Source organism: Babylonia areolata, chromosome 12 (genome assembly GCF_041734735.1).
Source record: "Babylonia areolata isolate BAREFJ2019XMU chromosome 12, ASM4173473v1, whole genome shotgun sequence".
Lineage (NCBI taxonomy): Eukaryota > Metazoa > Mollusca > Gastropoda > Neogastropoda > Buccinidae > Babylonia > Babylonia areolata.
Window position 1 is genome coordinate 24,471,003 of NC_134887.1, and position 26,106 is coordinate 24,497,108.

The 26,106-nt window shown below is 48.6% G+C and overlaps 1 protein-coding gene across 1 annotated transcript in view; it reads right to left on the reverse strand.

Annotated features, from left to right (window-relative positions):
* The window catches only part of LOC143288464 (mitogen-activated protein kinase 1-like), a 187,997-nt gene that overhangs the window by 135,028 nt on the left and 26,863 nt on the right, over positions 1–26,106 (reverse strand). Inside the window, exon 2 of the mRNA XM_076596985.1 lies at positions 8,489–8,615. Within this exon, the coding sequence (XP_076453100.1) occupies positions 8,489–8,615 (127 nt within the window). The remainder of the gene's footprint in view (positions 1–8,488; positions 8,616–26,106) is intronic.

Sequence of the window (26,106 nt, forward strand, 5' to 3'; positions counted from 1 at the left end):
GTTGATGGGTTCGAACGCTATCGGTCTCGGGTCTCTGAAAGACGCGTCGTTGCACTCTCTTCCGAGACTTACGGACCTCCCGACATTCAGCGTTGAATCAGGGCGTTCTTGGCATCTGAGCCTTGGAGGTAGATGATGGGACTGCTGCTTTGATGCATTCTAAAATGATCTGTGTCAGAGTGTCAGCAGGATCCTTGCTTTGTAGGACTGTTTCTTCCTGCAGCTCCGCTCTTAACTTTGTGGTAAAAATTCCCGTCGGCTTTGTCATAGTTCAGGCAGTCAGGCAGAGAGTCACCTTCCCCATCTATGGGGCGGAGGACGACAGGAAAGTGGTCACTCCCGTGCAGATCGTCGTGCACTTTCCACTCGTAGTTCAGGACCAACGATGGATCGCAGACCAACAGATCTAAACACGAGAGCTTTCCATAAGGCAGATGAAAGTAAGTGGGTGACTTGTCGTTAAGACAGCATAGGTCCATATCGGAAAGAAGGTTTTCCAAAAGAAGACCTCGGGCTGATGTCACCTCACTTCCCCAGAGCAGGGAGTGGCCACTGAAGTCGCCCAACAGTAAAAACAGTCGTGGGAGCTGGTCGACAAGGTTCATGAGGTCCTGTCTCAGAACACGGACGGAAGGAGGAACATACAAAGAACAGACAGTGATGGTTTTCTCAAGTGTGACTGTACTGTACTGTATAAAAGGGACTTACGTATAATTGTATAGGGGTGCTTAAAGGAACTGTACTGTACAAAAGGGACTTATGTATAAAAAGAGCGACACCTCCCGTCAATCCCTCTTGCTTCGGTTGAGCAGGTTTAAAAACTGAGTTAAAACCAGAGAGAGATAAAAACTTGCCATCTCTTTGCAGAGTCTCTTGCAAGCCAGCACTGAAGGTTTCAAAGCACGACAAAGCAGCTGGAGTTCCTGGAGATTGGCGTAAAACCCACGAATGTTCCAATGAATTACCATTAGAAAGGTTAAAAATAAAGCAGCAGCCTAATCCATCGCTACCCCCTGCTCCTCTGCTTGCGGTGGCTCAAGTTCGGCCAAGACCGCATATCTATTTTTAGTATTTAAAGTCCTGTCCGATTCCGACCAAGCCGGAATATCCACCACCTCGGCTCTCCCTGACCACGCCAAGGCCACAACCCTCCCCTCCTTGGGTTTTGGAGGTACTGGGGGTTTCTGGGCACTCCCACCAGCCCAAGGGGCAGGCAGACGAGGGGCGGGACGAAGGGGACGGGAAGCGGACACTGTGCCTCCGCCCGAGCCTTTCCGCCCCTGCCCAGCAGCCCCAGAGTACCGCCGTACAGGATGGGAAGGGGTGGATACAGTGCCTCCACCCAAGGCCAATGGTTTTACCAAGGTCGGAATGTCATCCGTCTGCGTCCCTGTGAACGTCGTCTGGATCGCAACGTCCGCCATCCTGGGTCTGACGACAGAAGCGTATGACACTGCCTTAGGCAATGTAGCCTCCACTAATTTACAGGCCTCAAAGAACGATATTTTCTTCTCCTGCACGCGTCCGAATTTCTGGCACTTGAAACACAGTAGAGGGGACGGCACATACAGACTTACGTTCACCTGCAGGTATCCAACTCGTATGTCTTTGGGGACATTCAGGCAGCAGAAGGTGAGGAAGAATGTGTTGGTCAGGACTCTGTCCGACCCCTTCCTTACTGTCACCCTGTAAACATCCGTCACTCCCTGAGAGGGCAGCTCGCACTTAATCTCTGCCTCAGATACTCCTCTCAACTCAGGGCATCTGATGACCCCCTTCCAGCAGTTCAGTCCTTTGTGAGGGGAAACCTTCACCGCCCTATCCACAAAAGTGGTCGCTTTAAGCAGAAGCTGTGTCTGCCTTTTTGATGTTGTCTCCACCAGAAATGTTACATTCCTCAGCCTCTTGATAGACTTCAGTGAGCCTGCTAGACACTGGAAGCCCTTCTGGATGGCGAAGGGGATGAGAGCCGACAAGGGCTTGTCATCATCAGTGCCCTCCACCACAAGTCATGACGGCCAATATCCAGAGGTCTCACTGACCTCCAAATCGGAGTCCGAATCATCAGTTCCTGGTCTCCTTTTCCCAAGTTTAGGGGGGTGTAATTGGTTAGAAGCCATGTTTGTTTTTTTTAATCGTAAATTCATCCCTCCCTTACCCCCATGGGGTCCAACTTAGGGGCCAGGGTCAAGGGAACACCAGCTTGACCCCTTCCAGGTTTCGGGAGGGACATACGACCAACAGTCTAGCTCCAATGCGTTCCCCCCGGATCATGCCCAGTTCCCGGGGATAGATAACTGAGCACTACGGGGGTTATCATCGTTAGCCTCTAGACTGCCAGTCTTGACCCAACCCCACGAAGGGGTAGCCGACTGACACACACGGGCCAGTGTGAGCCGCCTGTCTTAGGAGAGTTCCGAGCCAAAGGGACGTGTTGAGAGCAGCGTGCTCTCTCAATCCCCAGGATCTCATTCCCCTCCATCACAGGTCGCGCCGTACGGCAAACACGGCGGGCCTGAAGTAGGCCACAGAGAAAAAAAGAATGTGGAAAAGAAGGCTTGATGGGGAGCTGAGGACAAAAAAGAGGCGGTAAAAAGAAGAACAGAGAATAGCGAAAGGGACAGTGGGTCACTTTTAGTTTGGGCCTCACTCACAACTTGTTCAGCATGGGAAGCCCTATCAGGGGCATCAGTATAAAAAAAAAAATATAAAAAAAATAAAAACACCACTTATTCAGCCTGAACAGCTACAATGGCTATGTAGGCTGTCAATTAAGACCTGGGACTAGAGCAGTAAACCCCCAGAAGCACTGATGCCCCCGCCAACATAGCTCACTCGATCACTGGCCACTACGCCTCCCAACCACGACAAGGTAGTGACCCCCCGGGAGGCTAGGGTAAAAATACATGCTGAAACAGTCTGTTCTGTACAGCAAGTGTCACTCACTGTTCGATCTGTCTTGCCAGTCTCTTCACTGCTCCATTTTTTTTCATCAAATCATTTGATAAAAGTTCATCACAGTCTTCTTCTTCTAGCTGACGCCTGAATTCTGAGCATCAGCAATAGAAAACAATTTTGGTCATTTTGGTTACACCTCATTCGCAGAGCTTTAGCCAGGTGTCACCATTTTGCTGGGCTTGTGACAAGTGAGTCAAACCACAACCAGCAACCCAACCAAATCATTCAAATAAAGGACTACCTGATAACGTAGATAGGGTTTCTAGCTATCAATAGAAACTATAGAATCTAGAAAGATTCCCCAAGCTAATGCCACCTGTGTTTTTGTCAATGAACTCAATACAAACCTGGGAAAGTCTGAATATTTCTGTGATGAGTTTTCTCATCACTAAGGCAGCACTGATGAGTTATCTCATCATACAGGCAGCCTAGGGGTTAATCTAGTGTGTGTGTGTGTGTGTATATATATATATATATATATATATATAGGTAGTCAGGTCAGGGGCAATAGCCCTTGCTACTGGTACCATGTAACCCAGTACTACCTGCCGCATGTGAAGTCTCCCAACGACAGACCAGGCAGAGGAGGAAACCTTTTGAAGGTGGAAGAGGATGACGAAAGGGCAGGGGGAGCTCTTATCCTTGGCTGGAAGTCCTCCTAGGAGATGGAACTCTGAAGAAAAAACCTGCACCTACCAAGGCCATTCTACACGTGGCAGTATCTGCACCTGTGGGACTCTGAGCGTCGGGAGGCGAGATAGTGGGGAAGGGACTGCACAACTCCTCTTCACTAAAAAAAAGTCACCTGTGCTGGTTAGGCAACCAGGCTAATGCCGGAACGACGAGCTAGCCCTTCAACATCCAGCTTTCCGAAGCCCTGTGGTGATGGAAAAGTGGTAACAGGTACAGGCAGAGGATGCTGCTGGCAGTTCCTAGTCACGACTCTGCACGCAGGCGGCTGTGGGGTGATGGTCATCTGCCATAGACTGGGGCAGATGTGGCGCCTGTATCCTCCCACAGCGTCAGAGCAGCCCTTTCTAGGGACAGCGATGCTCTCCCCACACGGGTAAGGGGAGATAAAAGGATCCCCAAACAAAGCCTGCCCCACCTAGTACCAAGTAGGAAACTGCACCTACTTGGACATCCAACACTAACAGTCGAAAACAACAGAAGAAAAGAACCAAGAGTCATGCCCTGACTCTGGGTGCCTGGAATGTTCGCACCATTTTAGACAGAGACGACAGACCAGAAAGGCGCACAGCACTCATTGCTATAATGCTTGATTGCTACCAGGTGGACATAGCAGCCCTGAGTAAAACCTGGTTTGCTGGTGAAACCCAGTTGGAGGAAGCTGGAGGGGGCTACACCTTCTACTGCATTGGGAAACCAGATGACACCCCAAGAACCTCAGGCATGGGCTTTGCCATGCAAACCAAACTTGCACGACAGCTTGACAGCCTTGCACGTGGGATGAACAATAAGCTGATGATCCTGCATCTGAAGCTGATCGAGGATCGCTTTTCCACAGTCATCAGCTGCTATGCCCCGACGATGACCAACCCTGATGACATCAAAGCAGCTTTCTATGAGGAGCTCAGCCGCACCATTTCAGTGGTAGACAGAAAGGACAGGCTGATCATCCTTGGGGATTTCAATGCCCGCATCAGAGTGGACTTCTCCTCATGGCCAAAAGTCCTAGGACAGCACGGCACTGGCAAGTGCAACTCCAACGGACTGCTTTTACTCTCGCTCTGCACATAGCATGGACTGACCATCACCAACACCCTCTTCCAATAAGCGGACAAGCACAAGAACACATGGATGCGCCGCTGCTCCAAGCAGTGGCACATGCTGAACTATGTGATTGTCCGGCAGAGGGACAGAGGTGATGTTTCCATTACATGCTGCATGAGAGGAGCAGTCCGTTGGTCAGACCATCGCCTGGTACACAGCAAGATGAACATCAGACTTGCACGCAAGCTCCGATCAGCCAGGCAGAAACACCATAGGAAGCTGAACACCGCCTCCCTATCACCAAGGACGTGCTGCAGCAGCAAATCCAAGCAGCTCTCCAATAAACTCCTGCATCGACTGATGTACAAGAGGTATGGAGCACCTTCTGAGATGCTGTGTACACGGCAGCAGCTGACACACTCAGCTTTGTACAGAGGAGCCTCAAAGAATGGTTTGACGAGAATGACTCTGAGATCTCCAAGCTCCTGAACACACTGCATAAATGGCATCAGGATCACATTTCCAATAAAGACTGCCATAGGAAGAAGAACCAGTACTTGCAAACCAAGCAACTCGTACAGAACAGGCTGCATGAGATGAAGAACACCTGGTGGAAGAGAAAGTCCGAAGATCTTCAGTCCACTGCTGATGATCACGACATGAAGACCTTCCTTGATGGTCTCCGAGCTGTGTATGGGCTGAGAGTCACAGGATCAACCCCTGTCCGAGCCTTGGACCAGACCACCCTCCTGACAGACAAGAAAGACATCCTTGCCCGCTGGGCACAGCACTTCAACACCCTCCTCAACAGGGACTCACTCATCCATATCTGACGAGGAAATTGCAGCCCTTCCACAACTACCTGTCAATGACTCGCTAGCTGCCCCTCCCACCAAGGCCGAGACCCAGAAGGCCCTGAAGCTGACAACATCAGGAAAAGCACCAGGAGCGGATGAAATCCAGGCCAACATCTGCAAGTATGGAGGCGAGGTGCTGACAAACAAGCTGACCGCCCTGTTCCAGTCTATCTGGCAGAGAGGGGAGGTCTCCCAGGATTTCAAGGATGCTACAATTGTCCTCATTCACAAACGTAAGGGAGACAACACATCCTGCGATAACCACCATGGAATCTCTCTCCTCTGCATCACCGGCAAGATCTTCACCCGCATCATACTGAACAGACTGGCTGACCATGTCTCCAACACAATCATCCCTGAAGCACAGTGCGGTTTCCGCTCAGGCAGAGGAACATGTGACATGGTGTTTGCTTTTCGCCAGATGCAAGAGAAGTGCTGTGAGCAGAACAAGGAGCTCCACATGGTCTTTGTAGACCTGACTCGGGCCTCTGACACGGTGAACCGCCGTGGTCTGTGGAAGATCCTCCTAAAGTTCGGCTGCCCAGAGAGCCTAATCCAGCTGACTGCTTCATTCCACGATGGCATGCAGGTGAGAGTACAGGAAAATACTGACATGTCGGATCCGTTCCCTGTGGTAAATGGAGTGAAGCAGGGCTGCGTCCCGGCACCCACACTGTTCTCCATTCTCTTCTCTGCAATGCTGATTGACACCTTCCAAGACTGTGACCTACATTCAGTTTTGCACAGATGGCAAACTTTTCAACTTGCGGCGACTCCACACTAGGTCCAGGGTGGTTGAGGCACTGTTGAGAGAGTTCCTCTTCGCTGATGACTGCACACTTGCTACTCACATCCATGAGGACATGCAGTTCATTATGGACAGGTTCTCAACCTCCTGCAGGCGCTTTGGACTCACCATCAGCCTCAGCAAGACCGAGTCCATGTACCAACCAGCTAGCTCACAGAACGCCAGTGCCGCCCCCCCACCCGCAATTAAGATCGATGACACAGAGATCAAGTCAGTCGATAAGTTTTGCTACCTGGGCAGCACCCTATGCAGCAACGGCGCCCTTGATGCAGAAGTGACGCTGTGCATCACCAAGGCCAGCTCCGCCTCTGGCAGACTCAACAATAGGCTGTGGAACAACAAAGGCATCAGGCTCAGCACCAAAATCAAAACCTATAGAGGTGTTGTGCTGACCACCGTGCTGTACTGCTGTGAAACATGGATGACGTATCACCATCACATTTAACAACTTGAGCAGTTTCACAGAGATGCCTACGAAAGATCCTCGGCATAAAGTGGCAAGACAGGATCTCCAACCTCCAGGTCCTAGAGAGGAGCAACCTGCCCAGCATCAAAAGCCTGCTGACCCAGTGCCAGCTACGCTGGGCAGACACGGCGTCCGCCTGACAGACAGCAGGATCCTGAAGATGCTACTGTATGGCCAGCTCAAGGAAGGCCACTATGAACCTGGAAGACCCTGCAGGCGCTTCAAGGACACCTTGGAAACCTCAAAGCCTGTGACATAGACATCACTTCCTGGAAAACTGATGCCCTTGACCGCTCTCACTGGAGGATGCTGTGCTCTAGTGGCATAAAGACATTTGAAAACAAGAGAACGCTGGCCATCAAGAAGAAATGTGAGCGAAGGAAGCAGAGCTCAACTTCTAGAGACGTTTTCCCTTGCAACACATGTGGGAAGTGCTGCACATCCAGAATCAGCCTCTTCTCCCATATGAGGACACACACTGACACATAAGCCTGCCTGCCTACTGCCTACTCATCCGTCAGTCCGACGGGAGACTCCATCACACACACACACACACACACACACACACACACACATATATATATATATATATATATATATATATATATATCACAAACTGATAAAACAAATATATTGTAACCTTGGTATGATTAATATGAAATGACACAAGGATAAGAGAAATATAAGCAAGGAACAATTACTCTGTTGGACAAGGGTATACCAGGGTTCACAGGGGCTTTGAGCTATGCCATATAAGGACCTTGTAAGGACTTATAAGAACCATTTCCTCATTTGGAAGGAACTTCACCCATCAAAGACAACTGGAAGTGATCTCTTGAAAACAGCAAATTATCCATAATTAATGCTTATTTTTTTAACCTTTGATCATCCAGTCCCTATATTCTCCCTCTTTCAGCCAACAATCCTGAAATGCACACTTCCCTGGCATTTTGAATGACTGGAGCTGACCTGAACAAGCACCAGTAATGGCAGATGCAGATACCACACTTTCGCAACAACATCAACAACAAAATTTCCAAGAAATATTGTCCGCTATATCGAAAAGGCCAGGTTTGAAGTTCAGGAATGGTGGGTTTAGCAGCTTGCATAAATATAGACATGGAGCTTCCTTTTGGAGATCATGGGATTTTTTTCTGTACCTGAATCTGCCTATACATGCTAACAGATGATGAACACAAGCAGCTATAGTTAAAATTTGTGCCATTGTCTTATAAAGAGTAACCCGATTTATTCATTGTTTAATAACCTGCTGTTGCAGGGGGTTTTGTTTTATCTTCTCCATTCTTAAAAACAAAACAAAACAAACAAAAATCAACAAAAATATGGCTTTTTTTTCCTTCTTTTTTTTTTGTGCTTACCAAATCTTCAATGACTGATTTTTACAGACATACTGATTAATTAAAATATGACTCTTCAGTAACTGTGTTTTATAACCTGCAAAACACAGCATGCCGATTAAAAGATAGAATGAAATCAATGGTCATCTATGGGAAGTTACCGGTAATGCCAATCTGACTGAAAATAAAAATAACAGCAGAAACATCACTGACAAAATCTTGATATTGTGAATGGAATCTGAACACTAAGTTTCATTATAACTCATAAACTAGTTACCACTGTATGAAAGTGTACTGGTTTACTCACGTTTTCATGTTTCAATCTGTTCAAGATCTTTATTTCTCGTAATGTTCGTTGACAGTAAGTCTGATGCTCAAATGGAGAAATCTTCTTAATTGCCACTTTTGCCTTTGATGCATTGTCGATTGCAGATCTGAAACAAAGCATGAAAATAAATTTGTCATTTGATGTTTAAAACTATTAATTCAGTAAACAAAAGAAGTGGCTAATCCATGGCACAAAACTGACTTGCTGATTTAACCTGTTCCATGCCAATAAGATGTCTGCTGACGTCCTAGACAAACTGCTTCACCAGAGCCACAAAGACGTCCACTGATGCCCTGCATTAGCTCCAATTTTTCCTTCATCTAGTTTGGTTCAATGAACACTCTGAACAGTTAGCTAGATGTGTCTGTCATATAGAAATAGTATTTAAATTAGCATTCATTAGAAGGGAGACCCCTTTCTTCTCATTAATGATTTAACTGAAGTACAATGATGGCCCCTGAGTTTTGCCTCAAATGTAAAAGAGGTATCAGAAACTTTGCCCAGCAAATACAGTGGTCTAAGTCAATGGATTTATACAAGTCTGCAGGCTGTGTGTCACGCATCGACATATCTAGAATGTGAGACTCCCCTTTGCTGACATATTACTGTAAGCTGCCAGGTAGGCAGGCAACGCGTTAGGCCAGAATCCCACGTGCGAATCAACTCGCGTCAGTGAGTTGTGTTTTGGTTTTCATTTGTTCCTGTATCTGTCTGGCACTCCACTGTCAACTGCTGTGAGAGTCATTTCGACCAGGTGTTTGGGGTTTGATCTCCCCATGTCTTCTGCTGTGGTGAAGCAGCAGGTTGTCGTCGTTTGTCGGCGGGCGTTGCAACTGCTCAAACACCAGTTCCAGGTTTTTCACATAACCTGTCTGAGGTGAGGGTGTGTGATGTTTCCTTGGTTGGATGGTCGTTTGGACTTGCAGGAATGGTGGTGGAGGGAATGATAGAGGCTGTGAATGCATGTTTGAATTTGCTGTAGCTGTTCATATTATTTTATGTTATGATTAAGAGATGCCGTGAATAAATGTGTTCCTATCACTGTGTTTGTGTTCATGAGAAATATTAATAATGTTTATTATTTTGGGATAAATTAAATTAAATCGAGTTAAATACATTATTGTAACGGCAGGTTGGATGGGCGGAATGATTGGTTGGGTGTGACTAGCATCTTTCAGAGTCAGAACGAGTTCTTTGGCATTCTTAGGTTTTTTCTTCCGTTGTGCCTGTTTGGACGGTTCCACTCCTCTGCTGGTTGCGGCTGTGGGCTGGAGGGAGGTCCGCATGGTGCAGGATTGGCACTGTGTCGATGATAACAGCGACGACAACAGTGTCGGCTGGAAGTACTTGGTCGCTGTGTTCAGTTAAGTGCTGTCCCCCAACTTACGGTCTCCCTTATCCCATCCGTTCCTGACCACTGGTGTATTCTGGACTGTGGCGGCAGAGACTGAGCACAGCAGACGAACTTTTTGTGTGTTTGTAATCGCATGAGAGGGGTAGTTGTGTCAGTTTTGTTTTGTTGTTGAATTTCGTGTTCGTAAGTACCAAATAATTTTTTTTTGTTTTTGTTTTTGAATAAATGTTATAATTCCAAGAGGAATCTGGTTGTTCCGACTGGTGCAGAGGGCTGACAGATTTGTTATCGAAGCATACAGCATTTTTTAGCAAGAGAAAGTGATGAACAGTGAAGGCAGAGTATGTGTGGTCAGTGCAAAAGGGGGGGAAGAGGGGGGAGATGGAGAGGAGTTGTGTAAGTCTGAGACAAGAAGTCATCATAGGCAAGTCTGATGGAATATCATGGAATGGGGTGTGGCCATGGTCATGACTCAGCTGTTGCTTTTGCTGAATACTGCTACAGAATGGACAACAGCCAATAATCCATGATTTTCATGAAACCCAGAACTGAAAATGCAAAAGACAGTAAGCACATATTTTGTCCACAGTGGTCCCAGTTAACATCTTGACTGCGTTGTTGACGTATGTCATGAATTGTCGCTCACCAATGCTGTGTTGAGGTGCAATGTATGTCATGATACGTTCTTAGTTTATGGCCTATTTTGGCCTCGCACTGCAGAAAACACAGTTTGCTAACAGGAGGAGTTTGTATTATACTCCATGTTTGGTGTTAAATATACTTACCATGTCAAACTGATGCAAACTAGGCCTATTGGTTTGCTCTGCTTGGCCAAATTTCGCGCGGCTAACAGTGAAAAGACGGGCCCACCCGCTCTCAGCCAATCAAACGCCTCTAAAAACTATAAGCGCTTAATCATTCCGTGGCCATGAACAAAAATGCCCCATGAGAACCACGGCGGAGACGCGGGGACGGACGGGCGGGCATTCGAGTTTGACATGGTAAGTATATTTAACACCAAACATGGAGTATAATACAAACTCCTCCTTTTGGTGTCATATACTGTACCATGTCAAACTGATGCAGAATTTAAAGCAAATGGAGGAGGGCAACGCCTACTGGTTCATATGGGGAGCCCTTGTAACTGAGACGGCAGTGTTAGCCGCGACAAAGGAAATCCCCTTGGAACCATCAGCCCTGGTCATACGGAAATTCCTGAGGTAGAAGTTGATGAAGGGATTCTCAGACCGCCAGAAGGCTGCCTCCAAGACATGCTGCGTTGGCACTGAGTGCTGGAAAGCAGCCGAAGTAGCTATGGCCCGCACTTCGTGTGCTCTGGGATGAAGACAGCTGATATCCCTGTGTGCATGAGAGTAGGCTCTACGAATGCCTTGGGAAACCTGGCGGGAAATGGTGCCTGCAGCGATGTCTTTCTTGTAATTCTCATTGAGGGAGATGAGCAGACACCTCTGAGAAGAACGCCTATGGCGAGACCTATCCCAATAATATTTGAGACACCGAACAGGACAGGTGCCTATCCTCATCATCTTGGGCAAGAATATCAGACAAAGGTCTGACCCTCGGAGAGGGGAAGGAACCTCAGGGTCTTGGTTCTTAGCCAGAAACTCTGGAAGGAAACGAATAGTGATGGAACCATCTCTGTGGAAGGCCAGATCTTGTGGCATTCCACTAAGCCCATGCAGCTCACTTCTACGACTGCCTGTGGCCAGCCACAGAAGGAAAGTGGTCTTGAGGGTGAGGATGTCAAAAGGAATAGTCCCCAATGGTAGGAAGGGCTGTTTTCGAATGAAATCCAGCACCAGGAACAAGTCCCAGAGGGGCACTCTTCTGGGGTCTCTAGCTTCCTTCAGAGGGGCACCCCTAGCCACCTCTCTGAGCAGGCAATCCGCTTCAAAGGCGGAACCACCTAGCTGTTTGCATTGTGGTACAGAAGGCAGACCTGTACCCTCGCACAGAACTAGCAGACAGGATGAACCGAGGAGCAGAGAGCCAGAAAGTTGGCCAGCTGCATGCTCGTAAGGTTCGTAGGGGTAATGCCCTGAGCTGTACACCACCGCAACCATTTCTTCCAGCGAAAGTCATACAAAGTCTCCGTTCCCTGCCTCCTTGCTCTGGTGACTATGGAGAGGAGGTCAGAGGAGGCACACCCCTGGGTCAGCACAGCCGACACAGAGGCTGACCGAGGGGTCGAGGACTTCAATGGTGATGCTGACAGTTCCGACCGCACAGCAGCCATGCGTGCTGGTGGAGCAGTTGAGGATTGGAATGCGGAGTGCCCGAGCGAGGCTGCCTCAGCAGATGAGATTTGGTTTCAAGTTCCAGGGGTGGGACATGTGTCAGGGACTGAAGGTCCGGAAACCAGGTCTGGGCTGGCCATTTCGGCGCAATGAGGATCGGCTGCGGGTGTTCCAATCTGTCTTTCCGTATCACCTTGGACAGAATTGGAAAGGGAGGAAACGCGGAGGCAATCAGACTGCTCCAATCTAGAGAGAGAGCATCCACTGCCCACGCTTCTGGGTCGGCAAATGAAGAGACGGAAGTGGGAAGTCTCTTGTTGAACAAGGTCCACCATCGGCCGAAACCACTGTTCCCACACCCCCTGAAGGCTGTCCTTGTCCAGGGTGCACTCTGTGCGTATGACACTCTTGGACCTGCTAAGAGCATCTGCCAAGAAGTTGGTTTTTCCTGCTCAGTGTCTCGCTGAAAGTGCAATGCCCTTGCTGTGGCACCAACGGAGGAGAGCCTCAGTCCGCATGGAGAGGTCTGCCGAGTGCGCTCCCCCCATTTGTTCACATAACATGCGACCGTCGTCTTGTCCGTGAACAAGCGGATGGTCTTGCCAGTGGCCTCCCCCATGAAGTGCAGGAGAGTCCTGCGAACTGCCTCCAGTTCCAGAACATTGATGTGGCATAGGCGCTCCTCCGGGGACCAAGTCCCTGCTGCATAGAGTGAGTCCATGTGGGCTCCCCAGCCCAGGGAGGAGGCGTCTGTGAAGAGTGCCACCTGAAGAGTAGGTGGGGCTAAGGGCACCCCCTGTGTCCGAAGGGGGGTGATTAACCACTCTGATGTCACCTCGAGGAACCACTCGCCCAGACATATCTGGGTATCCCATGGCTGAGTGCTCTGGGACCGGCGTAACCTCAGTGCCCTCTGGAGAGGGCGCTTGAGAACCCTGTCCAGGGGAATGAGAGGTGCCGTGGACTCCATCATGCCCAAGAGGGAAGAAAGTGTCTGCGCTGTATCTTGGGAGGAGTGGCGCCAGTGGCTGAGGAGGCCTGCCAGACGGTCCCAGTGATCTGGCGCCAGAGAGACTATCATAGACCGCGTGTCGAATCTCATCCCTAAGAAGTCGAAGGACTGACGTGGGGACAGATCGCATATCTGCTGGTCCATGAGGAAGCCCAGTTGGGAGCAAAGGTCTAGAAATCTGGCCGTATGACTCAGGCACAGGGCCTGCGACTGGGCCAGGATAAGCAAGTCGTCCAGGTACACACAGAGACAAATGGATTCCGAGCGGACGATGGACACCAATTCCCGCACCACCTTGGTAGACAGGAAAGGGGCAAGGGACAGACCAAATGGGAGGGCCGGGAACTGGAACCCCTTGTCCCTCCACACGAACCTCAGGTACCGACGGGATGCCGAATGGATGAGTATATGAAAATAAGCATCTTCCAGATCGATAGAGGTAGGCCAATCACCTTGTTGGATGGTCTCCCGAATCTGTGCCTGTGTGTCCATCTTGAATTTGATTTTGGGGAGGAATTTGTTGAGGGGGTACAAGTCCAAAACTGGTCTCCACCCTCCCGAGACCTTTGGAATCACCAACAACCAGCCGTAAAAACCGGGGACCGGGTCCGAGAGTTGAGATATAGCCCCATGAGGAGTGGGTGCGATATCTCTTTTTCTAGGACGCTCTCCTGCTCCGTCGAGCTGGGCACCTGAGGAGGAGGAGTGGATCTTAGAGGGGGGAGGTCCTCCACCCAAGACAGCATGTACCCAGACTCTAGCACCGACATAATCCCGTCGCTGAGTCCCAGAGCACACCACTGATGTGCATGCCGGGACAAGTTCCCTACTTGGAGGGGCTGAACGACTGGCGGTGATGAATCGGGGCCCAGTCATTGGGGGTGCTGCCTTCTGGCCTTGGGCATGGCCGGTCGGCTTGGACGGACCTAAGGTGGTTTATTCCTCTGCCACTGATTCAGCACAAGCTGCCTTGACAGGCGGCGTGGTATATGGAGGGGCCCTGGTGGCCGGTCTCTTCAATGGCATAGAACCCTGGAGCCCATGAGAGGTGTGGGCCAAATATGAGGCCACCTCCCTGTTTGTCTCTGCCCTGTGGCTGACAAAATGGGGCGGGAACTGGCCGAAGAGGGAGTGCTGCTGTGCTGGGATGGACCGCAGGGCAGCCCTCTCCTCCACAGGAATGTTACAGAGGCTGAAAATGGCATCACGCCGCGCTAGCACAGTTTTGAAGTGAAGGCTGGTAGCTGTGTCTGCAGCTGCCGTGAGACCAGATGCTACCCTATTGCCAAAAGCGTGTAACCTCTGGTCGGTGAAGAGGCCCGGCGGGACAGAGGAAGGAGACCCCTTGTCCTGAGTAACCGGACACTGTTCCCACAGCTCATTGGCCCTGTGAAGGAACGTGTCGAAGGTGTATGCCGTGGAAACCTCGAGGGGGCAGCGGCGGGCCAATTTGTCCCACTCTGCTAACGTTTTAAAGGATAGGTTAGCTGAAGTGGGGAAGGTGGTGCACTGTGAGACCAACATCCTGTCCTGTGCGGAGGGCTCTGCTCCGCTGTAGGCAGGGTGGTCCTGTGTGTACCAGGACCACACCCCTCCCTTGGAGGAATCTTTAAGAAACTTTCCCGGGGAAAAGACGCCCGGGGCAGAGAGGGACTCCCTGCCTGGAGGAGGGATGGAAGCAGCACCCCTGACAGTGCGGGCTGACTTATTAAGCTATACCTGCACCATTTCTGGCACTCTGAGTTGCCTTGTGGTTCTGGAGTTAGAGTCACATGGCGTAAGGAGGGTCAAGGGTAACAAAGTAGCCTGAGGGACTGATTCGGCATACGTGACCCTGTTGGGGAGGGTCAGTTCAAGCTCGGCAAAGTCCGAGTTTGGTTCAGGCTGGTCCCTAGGGAGGCACGGGCTCAATCTGTCCCCCCTGGGATGTGGGCGAAGAGTGCTCATCTGCTTGTTCGTCCTCATCCGAAGACATGGGCTCCCACTCTTGTTCGCAGTCCATCCCCTGCTGGGTGCCATCCCAAGTGGATGTACCCACTGGGGCGTCCTGTGAGCTGTGGTCAGCCCAGCGGGATGAGCTGGGACGATCCCGAGCCGGGACCATGGCCGCCTATTTTATGTCCTTGACACCTGAAGCGGGTGGGGAGCGTGTGGACCGTAGGTCCAACCATGCTTGGGATGGTGGGTGCCACACCTTTTCAGAGAGGGCGTCCCTGGATGCAAGAGTGACCCACGAGTGCTGTGTGGGGACAAACACCAACTCATCTCACTGTAGGACCGAGGGCTGGGCAGGTGGGGACTGCCGGCTCCACCGGGCCGAGTAGGGCCCCTGGGCAGCCGCCGGTCCTGACAAGGAGGCCGTTGTGACCGTGGAGGTCGCCTGTGGGTTGACAGAGGCCCGATTTGTGGACAGAGTGGCAATATTGGTCGAGGAGCTCGACCTGACCAACAAGAAGTCGATCCCACTTGTCGGGGCTGTGTGTGTCACCCTGTGAGATGTGCTGGGTTGGGTCCGGTGGGGAGCAGACAAGGGGCTGGCCCTTTGTGCTCCCGGACACCCAGTGTGCACCCTAGGTGCGCCCCAGTACAGGTAGAATGGGGGTAACTACCCGTGGGCACCAGCCATACTGTGACCCGAACCCCAAGGGTCACTGGTGCGTTGACCTCCATGAAGGGAACAACCTGGCCAAGTCGGAGGGAGGTCAGGTCCGACTTGGGTGTCAGTCCCGCCCGAAGACGAGCGGGCTGACTGCCCGGAACCGCCTGACACGCACGGGCCTCCCCCAGCAGGGGAGACCGGCCGGATAGCGGGAAGACCTGCAGAGCAGGTTGCCACGCACCCCGAATCCCCTCCCGTGGGGAGACTGGGGTGGCTTGGACCGGGGTGGGCAAAGTAGAGATCCCCCCCCCCGGAACCAAATTTTTCTCCCCCCCCCAAAAGGAGGTGGGGGAGGGGGGTCGACAGAGGAGGGAGGAGGGGGAACAACAATGGGGCACGTGAGGGCCGTCTCCGAGTGGGGACCCGGGTAATGGCCGGGCGCGGCCTCCCCTTGGGAGTCCGCGCCTAGCTGCGAGTCCCCACAGCACGGAGATGACTTGCCATTCACCCTTCTCCCTGCCTCGCGCTGGGACACCTCGGGAGGCGACGCTCGTACCACTTTCCCCCCGGTCCCCTTCATGACCATTTTACTGGTACGAAAGTCGCCTCCGCGATCAGCGTCTAACGACGCATTGCCGCGGTCCGTATCAGGAGGAATCATGAGCTCCGGGCCTGGGAGAGTCTCTTACCGAGTCTCAATCCCAGCATCATGATCCCTGCCTTCGTGGTATGGCACACGAGGCATGGAACCCACGCTTAGGCACCCAGCGAAAATCCGACCCCCAACAGAGAAAGGAAAGACAGGATCGACTTAGAGGCAGAAAAAATCGAACGAATCGAGGGTGCCGAGTCGAATCGAGTACACAGAATGTAAGCATACAATAAACACAAGCCGCATGCAACAAAATAAGGCCAAAAGGATACGCTGAACAGCCGAAAAAAGCGTAAGACAAGACAGAGCGTAAACCTGACAAGATGGCGTGGAGAGCCTTGGCCAAAGGAACGATTAAGCGCTTATAGTTTTTAGAGGCGTTTGATTGGCTGAGAGCGGGTGGGCCCGTCTTTTCACTGTTAGCCGCGCGAAATTTGGCCAAGCAGAGCAAACCAATAGGCCTAGTTTGCATCAGTTTGACATGGTACAGTATATGACACCAAACATTAAATTAGCTCCCTTGAGAGCTCTTTCTCTGAGTACCATAAACTAAAAATATTCAGCTCATTATCATATTTATGGCGAAAGTTTTGCAAGTTTGTACGAAGCTCAAGTTGTGTTTGCAAAGCCATGGCTGCACGCAAACAAACCCCAACACTTGAACAACTTCAGCAACAGATACCAGATACTACCTTTGAAAGCCTTCAAGGAAGACGCAACAGTTGTTTCAACAAAAGAGGATGACACCTGTGAAATATTGAAGCAGTTGAACGAGCTAGTTGCCTCAGCCAGGATGAACTTTAAACCAAAGAAATCACGGAGCCTCTCACTGCGTAAAGGAAAGGCAGCTGAAACAGTCACATTCACTGTAGCCATTCAAGCTATTCCAACAGTGTCAGATAACGAGTCAAGAGCCTTGGAAGATGGTATGATGAGCCCCTGAAAGACAAAAAGAGGAAAGGAAACCAAGCAGACAGCAGAAGAAGGCCTGCATATGCATAATAGACCAGTGTGGCCTTCCTGGCAAATACAAAGTGTGGTGGCTACAGGCTATGCTGATACCAAAGCTCCTGTGGCCTCTCCTGATATATGATGTAAGTTGTAGCACAGTTGCATCAATTGTGGCTAAGATCAACAATGTACACACACAAATGACTTGGTGTCCCACCTGGTCTCACTGACGTGGCACTCTACTGTCGCCAAGTGAAGCTTAGGCTACCTCTGAAATCCAAGGGAGGGAAGGCAAGAGTTCTCAGCATGCTCATAGACCCATTGTGAGATCCAACCAACCCAAGCTGAAGAATGGCAGTTCTAAGTTGGTTTTCTTCATACCTACCTAACCACTTCCAGATTGTCTCTGTTAATAACTAAGTCTGATCTAACCCTGATCTCCTATGGTGTGCCACAAGGCTCTGTCCTGGGCCCCGTTCTGTACATTCTGTACACTGCTCCTCTTTCTGATGTCATTTCTGGCCATTCTGTTTTTCACCACTCTTTTGCTGATGATACTCAGCTACAAAAGTCTGCAGAAACACAAGTACACTGTCTGATTCTGTCAATGCAGGATTGTATTCTTGATGTTAAAACCTGGATGACATTCAACAAACTAAAGTTAAATGATGACAAAACTGAAGCTATGATTATTTCCCCTGCAAGAATGTCCACATCTACTCCTTTTCCTGCCTCTATTATGGTTGGTGATGCCAAAGTTCAGTTTTCTAAATCAGCAAGTAACCTTGGAGTCAAACTTGACTCAAACCTCAGCATGCACGCTCAGGTTGGAAATCTGATACACATAGTCAATTGTGAACTTCGGCACATCAACTCTATCCGTCAGTACCTTTCTGTTGAAACTACTAAAACTCTTATTTCTGCCTTTGTGCTGTCATGAACTGACTACTGTAATTCTCTTCTCGTAGGCTGTTCACATAATCTTCTTCAGCGAATTCAAAAACTTCAAAACAATGCTGCCTGTCTGACTCTCAGAGCCCCACGTACTGATCATTTTTTCTCCTCACCTCCGCACTCTACATTGGCTCCCCACTGAAGCGAGAATTAAATACAAAGTTGCCGGTCTCTGCTATTCTGCTTTCCACTCCGCAGGACCTGCATATCTTTCTGACCTTATCAGTGTTTACACTCCCGCAAGGAATCTCCGCTCTTCCTCTGTTACCTTTTGAAACTTCCTCAAGTCAATACCTATGGTGAAAGTTCTTTGCTGCTCCTCATACCTGGAACAACCTTCCTCATCATATCCGTGCTTCTGATTCCATTTCTGCTTTTCACTCATCACTAAAACCTCATCTTTTAAAAACCTATCTTTAGGCACTCTCAGCTGCCTTGTTCTCCAACACCACCCATCTCAGGTCACTTTGGATGTATGAGGAGTGGGAAAGGGAGAGTGTGTGTGTGTGTGGGGGGGGGGGGGGGGTTCAGGGGGGAGGGGTTTTGAGAAAGACTGGTCATGAATGATTTATGTGATCTGTAAAATTTTTCTTTCATGTAAAATGCCCTGACCTCTTAGTGAAAATGGGCGCTATGTAAATCTACATTATTGTTATTATTAACATTAAAATGGAAAGTTAGGGAGGCAGTCAGTGCAGCGAACGACAGTCTCAAGACAAATGAAATAGGACACACCCAAACCAACAGACAGGGCCTGGGATCGACAAAGATGGAATGGTGGTCCAAGGCAAAAGGAAAAGCAAAAAGAGACAAGATCACACAGGAGATCAAGAAGAATGGATGAAAGCGTCCATTAGGCAGTCCAGCAAGGCCAGCAGGGGCAGTGGACAACACGGGAAAATGCACTCCAAAGGTGCCTCAAGTGGAGCAACATGCAGGACATGGCCCCTCTGAGGATCAGCTTCATCCTCAGATCTGTGTACGACCTCCTTCCCTCAAATACAAACTTGGTCACTGGTGAAATGGGGGAAAGCAGAGAACCCTGCATGCCCACTCTGCCATGGCTAACAAACAGTGGAACATGTCCTCAGCTCAAGCAAAGTGACATTAAGCCAAGGACGGTACACATGGAGGCACAACCAAATGCTAAAAGGAATCGCACATGTGGTGAGCACTGTCCAAGGAGCACCCACTCCACCAGAAGTCCAAGTAGAGTTCCTCTCTGCAGAAGGCAAAAAAAAGCCTGGCCAGGAACAGCTGTAACATCCAAAGCATGGAAACGTGTGCTGCTGGATGGTGCCGAAGAATGGGAATGCACAGTTGACCTACCAGAGGGGAAGAAACAGCCAGAAATCAGCAAGAGCAGCATGAGACCCGACACAGTACTCCACTCCAAGGCAACCAAACAAGCGATTCTGATTGAGCTTACTGTGCCATATGAAAGCAGAATGGAGGAAGCCCACATCTTCAAGACCGAGAAGTATGCTAGTCTAGTCAACAGCCTCAGAAAATCTGGCTTCCAAGCCAAAGTCCTCGCCATAGAGATTGGTGCAAGAGGATTTGTGAGCACCTCCAGGGCTGACAGGCAGTCGGAAAAGATCATGAATCGCTTTTGTTTCGCAGAGAAGAACCATTTTTACCGCCAAAACCAGTGCGGTCAGTTCCGCAGTGTACACTGAGCTGTCAGATAGGATGTGTTCCATTGAGGGCTGGTCAGGAAAGGTGGGACAGAACGCAGATGCAGCGACTCTGTCCTCTGACTTGGAACCGTCAGTGAAGATTCTTTGGAAAGTGGGAAATTTGTGGCAGAGTTCTGAAAAGTAAGTTCTGTAGGCCAGTGAACTGGTGGAGTTTTTACGGTACAAGGCCAGATCAAATCGGACCTCAGGTGTTCTAAAGGTCCACGGTGGGCTGTCGGGGAACATGGAGAACTCTGAGATGCCACCGACATCCAGATCGGCATTTTCTATGTGCGGCTGAATGCGGAGTCCAACAGGAAGGATGCAGTTTGGGTTGTCTTTAAATTTCTTGTTGAAGGGGTTGCTGAATACAACGTCGCAAGCAGGGTTTCTGGGTTCAGAAAACAGTTTCAAGTAATAGTTTAGGGTCAGCTTCAGTCTGCGGTTGGAGAGAGGCGGTTTCCCCGCCTCTGCATACAAGCTGTGCACAGGGGTGGTGCGGAATGCACCTAAGCTGAGACGGAGCCCTTGGTGGTGTATAGGGTCTAGCAGTTTCAGGTAAGATGGTCTGGCCGAGCCATATACTACACATCCGCAATCCAGTTTGGACCGGACCAGGGCTCTGTAGAGGTGCAAGAGAGTTCTCTTATCAGCACCCCAGTCCGTGTGTGCCACAACTCGTATGATGTTCAGGGCTTTTTGACAAGATATTTTCAGCTGTTTGATATGGCTGAGGAAGTCCAGCTTCTGATCAAAAACGACCCCTAAAAATTTGGCTTCCTTGACCACCGGGATGGTGGATTTTCCCAAACGGATTTCAGGGACCAACAGAATTTTATGAAAGTTATGAAATTGAATACACACAGTTTTAGAGGACGAAAAGGTGAAACCATTCTCCTCTGCCCAACACTGAATTTTGTCCATGCAGAGCTGAAGACATTGCTGGATGCTGGCATACGTGCTGCCAGTTGCATAAGGGCGAAATTGTTCACAAACAGCGAGCTGTCCGATCCCTTCTGAACCGACTGGACGATGTCGTTTATTTTGATGCTGAAAAGAGCACCCAGCTCCTGCTCATGAATGTCGGACAGCGTGGTGCCGACCCTCACCTGGAATTGTCTGTCTTGCAAGAAGTTGTGGATAAACTGGGGCAGGTGTCCTCGGAAGCCAAGCTTGAGCAGGTCTGAGAGGATTCCAAATTTCCAGGTGGTATCGTAAGCTTTCTCTAAGTCAAAAAATATGGCCACCACATGCTGTTTGTTTACAAAGGCATTCATTACAGTGGTTTCCAGACAAACCAGATGGTCAACAGTAGATCAATGCTTGCGGAAACCGCACTGTTCTTCCGCCAGACGGCTGTCGGTCTCTAGTTTCCACATCAGTCTACCATTGACCATCTTCTCCATCAGTTTGCAGATGCAGCTGGTCAGTACTATTGGGCAGTAGTTGGAGGGGTTTTGGCACCAGGATTATGAGGGCTTTCTGCCAGGAGGGTGGAAAAAAGCCTGTGATCCAGATGTGGTTGTAAACTTTGAGCAGGGTGTCCAGACAGGTTTCAGGAAGATATTTTAAAAGTTTATAATGGACCTCGTCCATTCCTGGAGAGGAATCCGTGCAGGTCTGAAGGGCAGATTTTAATTCATTCATAGTGAAAAGAAGGTTGTAGCTCTCTTGTGTTGCCGGAAGAGAAGTTGCAAGGTGTTTTTTCTTTCAGGTTTTTGGTTTTGAGAAACAGAGCAGATTTGTTGGCAGATCTAGAGTTCAGTTCAACTGTGGAGGCTAGCAAATTAACAACTGCTTTCTTCTCTGTGATCAGAACATCTGAGAGCTTACAATGGTGAAAAGTTGGGCAGACGTTTTTGCCCTTAATTTTTTTTAAAAACCCTCCACACTTTCTTCTTGGGTGTGTTGGAGGTTAAGGAAAAGCAAAAATCTCTCCATGATTTTCTCTGGCTCTTTTTAAAAACATATCTGGCTTTCGCCCTCAGCTGTTGATGGGTTCGAACGCTATCAGTCTACGGTCTCTGAAAGACGCACCGTTGCGCTCTCTTCTGAGACTTACGGGCATCCCGACATTCAGCAATGAACCAGGGCGTTCTTAGCATCTGAGGCTTGGAGGTAGACGATGGGACTGCTGCTTTGGCGCATTCTAAAATGATGTGTCAGAGTGTCAGCAGGATCCTTGCTTTGTAAGACTGTTTCTTCCTGCAGCTCCGCTCTTAACGTTGTGGTAAAAATTCCCCAGCCAGCTTTGTCATAGTTCAGGCGGTCAGGCAGAGAGTCACCTTCCCCATCTGTGCAATGGAGGACGACAGGAAAGTGGTCACTCCCGTGCAGATTGTTGTGCACTTTCCACTCATAGTCCAGGACCAACGATGGATCGCAGACCGACAGATCTAAACACGAGAGCTTCCCAGAAGGCAGATGAAGGTAAGTGGGTGACTTGTCATTAACTCTTTCCGGACGAAGGAATGCTCACGTATTCCTACACAAAACGTATTCAGATTCGGACGAAGGAATGGAATAGCATTCTCCGAAAGTAAAATTCCATCATGCGCTGTACACGTGATTTTGTGATTAGCCAAGCAGAGTGCGCTATTCTGGGTCACTCCACAATCGAATGGTATGATTGGTCAGCCTGGGGTGTGTGGCCCGTCTCGCACACACGCTGACAAAGTCACTGACCGGTCGTCTGCTCGCGTCCCAGCCTGTTAGCAAAGCGGGCTCTTCTCAGAATGTTGTGAAGCGAACAAGGCAGTGACGGCAACGTTTTAGGGTTGCCGAAGTACTTGAAATGCTACAAACTGAAATGTCGGACATTGAAGAGGTGGATGGTGACGAAGAAGAAAGCGAATTTAATGCAGAAAGCGAGCATGGGTATGGTGATTCGGGGTGAAAAATTGGCAGTATTTTCTACATATGGCAAAACTGTAAAAATAAGATGAGAAATTTGATTTTTGACTCACTTGTGTAAACAAAGTGAGTCTATGTTTTAACCCGGTGTTCGGTTGTCTGTGTGTGTGTGTGTGTGTGTGTGTGTCTGTGTGTCCGTGGTAAACTTTAACATTGACATTTTCTCTGCAACTACTTTGTCAGTTGACACCAAATTTGGCATAAAAATAGGAAAAATTCAGTTCTTTCCAGTCATCTTGTTTAAAACAATATTGCGCTTCTGGGATAGGCACAAAAAAATAAAGAATGAAGCCTAATTATATGCAAACTGCATTTACTGTTATATTTATATTTTTTGTATTCTCTAAACTTGGCACTTTGATCTGATATTCTGACCCAACAGCTAGAGCAGTCATTATTATCATTTTTGGCTCAAACAGGAACTTCTTTTGCTAAGCATGGAAGCTTTATTTATTTTGCAAACGTTTTGGTTCAGATAGAAAAAAAGGGAAATTACTATGTAATGCTAGTGGAGTTAATTTGCTTTAAACTGATCTTTCTCATCTTAAACATTACATTTTGAAACAAGAGAGGCAAGGCCTTCAAGACTCACTTGTGATGCACTTTTTTTTTTTAAATTCAAGCTTTTTATGTATTGAGTATAATTTCAAAATGTAATGTTTAAGATGAGAAAGATCAGTTTAAAGCAAACTAAGTTCCCCAGCAGAGTAATTTCCCTTGTTTTACTGCCGACACCAAAACGTTTGCAATAAATAAAACTTCCACGCTTAGCAAAAGAAGTTCCTGTTTGAACAAAAAATGACAATAATGACAGATCTTTTGTTGGGTCGAATATCAGATCAAAGTGCCAAGTTTAGAGAATACAAAAAATATAAATATAACAGTAAATGCATTATACTCAATACATAAAAAGCATGGATTTTTTTAAAAGTGTATCACAAGTGAGTCGTGAAGGCCTTGCCTTTCTTGTTTTTATATGTAATAGCTCAACACGTAATAAACCAGTTCTGAAAGTTTCATTTTCTTACACAGTAGTTTGTATTTTTGACTCACTTGTGTAAACAAAGTGAGTCTATGTTTTAACCCGGTGTTCGGTTGTCTGTGTGTGTGTGTGTGTGTGTGTGTCTGTGTGTCCGTGGTAAACTTTAACATTGACATTTTCTCTGCAACTACTTTGTCAGTTGACACCAAATTTGGCATAAAAATAGGAAAAATTCAGTTCTTTCCAGTCATCTTGTTTAAAACAATATTGCGCTTCTGGGATAGGCACAAAAAAATAAAGAATGAAGCCTAATTATATGCAAACTGCATTTACTGTTATATTTATATTTTTTGTATTCTCTAAACTTGGCACTTTGATCTGATATTCTGACCCAACAGCTAGAGCAGTCATTATTATCATTTTTGGCTCAAACAGGAACTTCTTTTGCTAAGCATGGAAGCTTTATTTATTTTGCAAACGTTTTGGTTCAGATAGAAAAAAAGGGAAATTACTATGTAATGCTAGTGGAGTTAATTTGCTTTAAACTGATCTTTCTCATCTTAAACATTACATTTTGAAACAAGAGAGGCAAGGCCTTCAAGACTCACTTGTGATGCACTTTTTTTTTTTAAATTCAAGCTTTTTATGTATTGAGTATAATTTCAAAATGTAATGTTTAAGATGAGAAAGATCAGTTTAAAGCAAACTAAGTTCCCCAGCAGAGTAATTTCCCTTGTTTTACTGCCGACACCAAAACGTTTGCAATAAATAAAACTTCCACGCTTAGCAAAAGAAGTTCCTGTTTGAACAAAAAATGACAATAATGACAGATCTTTTGTTGGGTCGAATATCAGATCAAAGTGCCAAGTTTAGAGAATACAAAAAATATAAATATAACAGTAAATGCATTATACTCAATACATAAAAAGCTTGGATTTTTTTAAAAGTGTATCACAAGTGAGTCGTGAAGGCCTTGCCTTTCTTGTTTGTAATTTTTTTCCAAACCCTTACAAATGGGCCGTCTGTGGGGAAAAGCAAGGAAGAAAACTTATCGTCCCAAGTGAGTTAAGACAACACAGGTCCATATCGGAAAGAAGGTTTTCCAAAAGAAGACCTCAGGCTGATGTCACCTCACTTCCCCAGAGCGGGGAGTGGCCATAGAAGTCGCCCAACACTAAGAATGGTCATGGGAGGTGGTTGGCAAGGTTCATGAGGTCCTGCCTCAGAACACGGACGGAAGGAGGAACATACAGAGAACAGACAGTGATGGTTTTCTTAAGTGTGACTCTGACTGCCACTGCCTGTAAAGGGGTGCTTAGAGGAACTGTACTATATAAAAGGGACTTATGTATAAAAAGAGCGACACCTCCTGTCAATCCCTCTTGCTTCGGTTGAGTGGGTTTAAAAATGGAGTTAAAAACTTGCCATCTCTTTGCAGTCTCTTGCAGCGCCAGCACTGAAGGTTTCAAAGCACGACAAAGCAACTGGAGTTCCTGGAGATTGGCATAAAACCCACGGATGTTCCAATGAATGACCGCCATTAAAAAGGTTAAAAATAAAGCAGCAGCCTAATCCATCGCTACCTCCTGCTCCTCTGCTTGCAGTGGTTCAAGGTCGGCCAAGACCACACATCTATTTTTTGTATTCAAAGTCCTGTCCGATTCCGGCCAAGCCGGAATATCCACTGCCTCGGCTTTCCCCGACACCGCCGAGGCCGCAACCCTCCTCTCCTTCGGTTTTGGAGGTGCGGGGGGTTTCTGGGCACTCCCACCAGCCCGAGGGGCAGGCAGACGAGGGGCGGGACGAGGAGAGACGGGACGGGAGGTGGACACCATGCCTCCGCCCGAGGCTTCCCCCCCCCTGCCCAGCAGCCCCTGAGGACCGCCGTACAGGATGGGAAGGGATGGATACAGCGCCTCCACCCAAGGCCAAGGTCGGTGTGTCGTCCATCTGCTTCCCTGTGGACGTCGTCTGGATCGCAACGTCCACCATCCTGGGTCTGACGACAGAAGCGTATGACAGTCCTGCCTTAGGCAATGTAGCCTCCACTAACTTACAGGCTTCAAAGAACGATATTTTCTTCTCCGTCTTCACCTTCTGGATTACTTTTTCTTTTTTCCAGGTGGGGCAGTCTTTAGACGAAGACGGGTGGCTGCCTCCGCAGTTCACACAACGGGTTGGACTGATGCATTCGCCCTGGTGCGCCGCTTTTGAACAGGTGCCACATGCCTCCTCCTCCCTGC